General features: G+C 43.4%; 1 protein-coding gene across 2 annotated transcripts in view; it reads left to right on the top strand.

The window, feature by feature from the left end:
- loxhd1b (lipoxygenase homology PLAT domains 1b) overlaps positions 1-2,072 on the top strand; it is a 28,078-nt gene that overhangs the window by 9,234 nt on the left and 16,772 nt on the right. The window contains exons 17-19 of one of the 2 annotated variants that reach the window (XM_014002640.1): positions 591-667; positions 769-944; positions 1,043-1,235. In XM_014002640.1, the coding sequence (XP_013858094.1) occupies positions 591-667; positions 769-944; positions 1,043-1,235 (446 nt within the window). Of the gene's footprint in view, positions 1-590; positions 668-747; positions 945-1,042; positions 1,236-2,072 lie in introns of both variants that reach the window. The other variant, XM_014002639.1, reaches the window with a different exon arrangement.

Raw genomic sequence — 2,072 nt, 5'->3', positions numbered from 1 at the left:
CCCACTCAATCAAAGACATACAAGGACGCCACATTCCACTCTTACCCCCGATACACACTCTATACCCCGCAGGTCCAGGACATGCACCCACCCCCTATTGAGGGCAGCACACACCCAAACCCGGGAGGTAGACCCAATCATTCTGAGSTGGAGAGGAGCAGATAGCCAAGGCCCGGCCCGGCCCGCACCAGGACGCCCGGCCAGCCCCCTGCCGCAAAGAAGCCACACCCATGACCATGACAGTTGCTTCGTTCTAAACTCTTTGACTGGCATCAAGGCATCTAGGGACGTTTAGGTTACAGAGTTCATATTTTTCCTCCTTTTTCACACTAAACTTTAAAAAAGGAAAACATTTTCTTGACTTAGGCTAACATTTCACATTTGATATTAGCATAAATTGAAACTCCTGACCTCAGCTGAAGGAGTTCATGCTTTGTGTCGCTGTCGAGTAAGTGGCTGATTGGATAATTACATGAATAATCAGGTTTTTCTAATGAATTTTTCTGAGAGTGCACACATTAAGTAGTCATTCCAAGCCTGWATGTGATCATGAAATGAGATGAGAGCTTTTCTCTGACTGTGCTCCRCAGGTGGCTGGACCGCAACGAGGACGACGGGCAGATATTCAGAGAACTGGTGCCGTTCTCGGATGGACAGCGTCTTTATAGTAAGTTATAATAAAACCAGGTTTAATTTGGGGTTTAGATTTGATCCTGGAACTCATGTCTGTGTGTGTGTTTGTGTCAGACATCAGCTATCATATTGCAGTGAAGACAGGTGACATCCCTGGCGGCAGCTCAGACTCCAACGTATTTGTGAAGCTCTACGGGGAAAAAGGAGACAGCAGTAAGATGATGTTGGTGATTTCTACCAATAACTTGGGGAACTACTTTGAGACGGGTCGCATTGATATCTTCACCGTGGAATCTTTTGATATTGGACAGGTTCTCCCATGTTTATACACCACTACTACCAAACTAATAATCACTACTAAAAATCACAATATTAACCCACTTCTGTCTGATAATTGTTGTGTTTCCAGATTAACCGTTTAATGATTGGTCACACGAACAAAGGAATGCGCGCTGGTTGGTTTTTGGACAGCGTTCAAATTATGGTTCCAGTCCACGGTCAGAACTACATGTTCCCCAGTCACCGCTGGCTTGATGAGSACGAGGCTGATGGGAAGACAGAGGTGGAGATTTACCCCAGCGAGATTCTGGACATGAAACAATGTAGGCCAACACTCACAGCATTTCATTTTTTTAAAAAGTGCACAGCCTTACAGCTATGGTTCATGCAGTAAGTCTGCGTCCAGATCAGTTTCATTCATTTTTAAATAATTTGCAGAAAAACATTTAAACATCTAAAGGACAACACTTAACTCCCAGCCAGAATCATACAATGACCAGTAAAAGGCCTCACATAATAAAATATAAATTTTTAAATAGAACCCCTTTGTTTTTTATTATTTAAAGGGGCAATACCATGTAAAATCAACTTTTTTGAGTTTTATATCATTTTATAATGTTATACTCTCATAAAAAACATGCCCAAAGCCTTGCTTTGACTCATTCATGCATGTTTGAAAAATCCTGCTGCGACATTAGGCAGCCATGCTGAGGAGCAAAACGACAGGTGGGGACCAGAAACGACTTTTGAGACAATCTCCTCCTTTGGGACGTGTCTTTAAGCCAAACTTCCTCATGGCAGAGCGCCACCCCCCTCCCTCCCCACACACCCCGCCCATGACTCCTGCAGGCTCTTGGCAGTAACAAAGCAAATAACGGGTGAAACTGAAAGTGAAACTGAAACTGTCTGCTGAGCTCCTAACACTAGGTTACTTCTCACTCAGTGCACACACCTTTCATAGCCCTTTGAGACACACTGTGCAGTTCCTGGGAAACCTCTCCCACTGCGCTATGTCTCTGCATGGGGATTCTTCCTGCTGGAGTCTACATGGTTTATTTTTTCTTTTTTCTTTTATTTTATTTTTTGTCCTGGAAAAAATAAATCATCCTTTAAAGTTTTACATTTCTTCTCAGGCCAAAAGCCAGTGACCTCTTTTGCTT

The sequence above is a fragment of the Austrofundulus limnaeus genome, unplaced genomic scaffold (genome assembly GCF_001266775.1).
Source record: "Austrofundulus limnaeus strain Quisiro unplaced genomic scaffold, Austrofundulus_limnaeus-1.0 Scaffold14, whole genome shotgun sequence".
Lineage (NCBI taxonomy): Eukaryota > Metazoa > Chordata > Actinopteri > Cyprinodontiformes > Rivulidae > Austrofundulus > Austrofundulus limnaeus.
The sequence above is the reverse complement of the archived record's forward strand: the minus strand, read 5'-3'. Positions and strand labels throughout refer to the sequence as shown.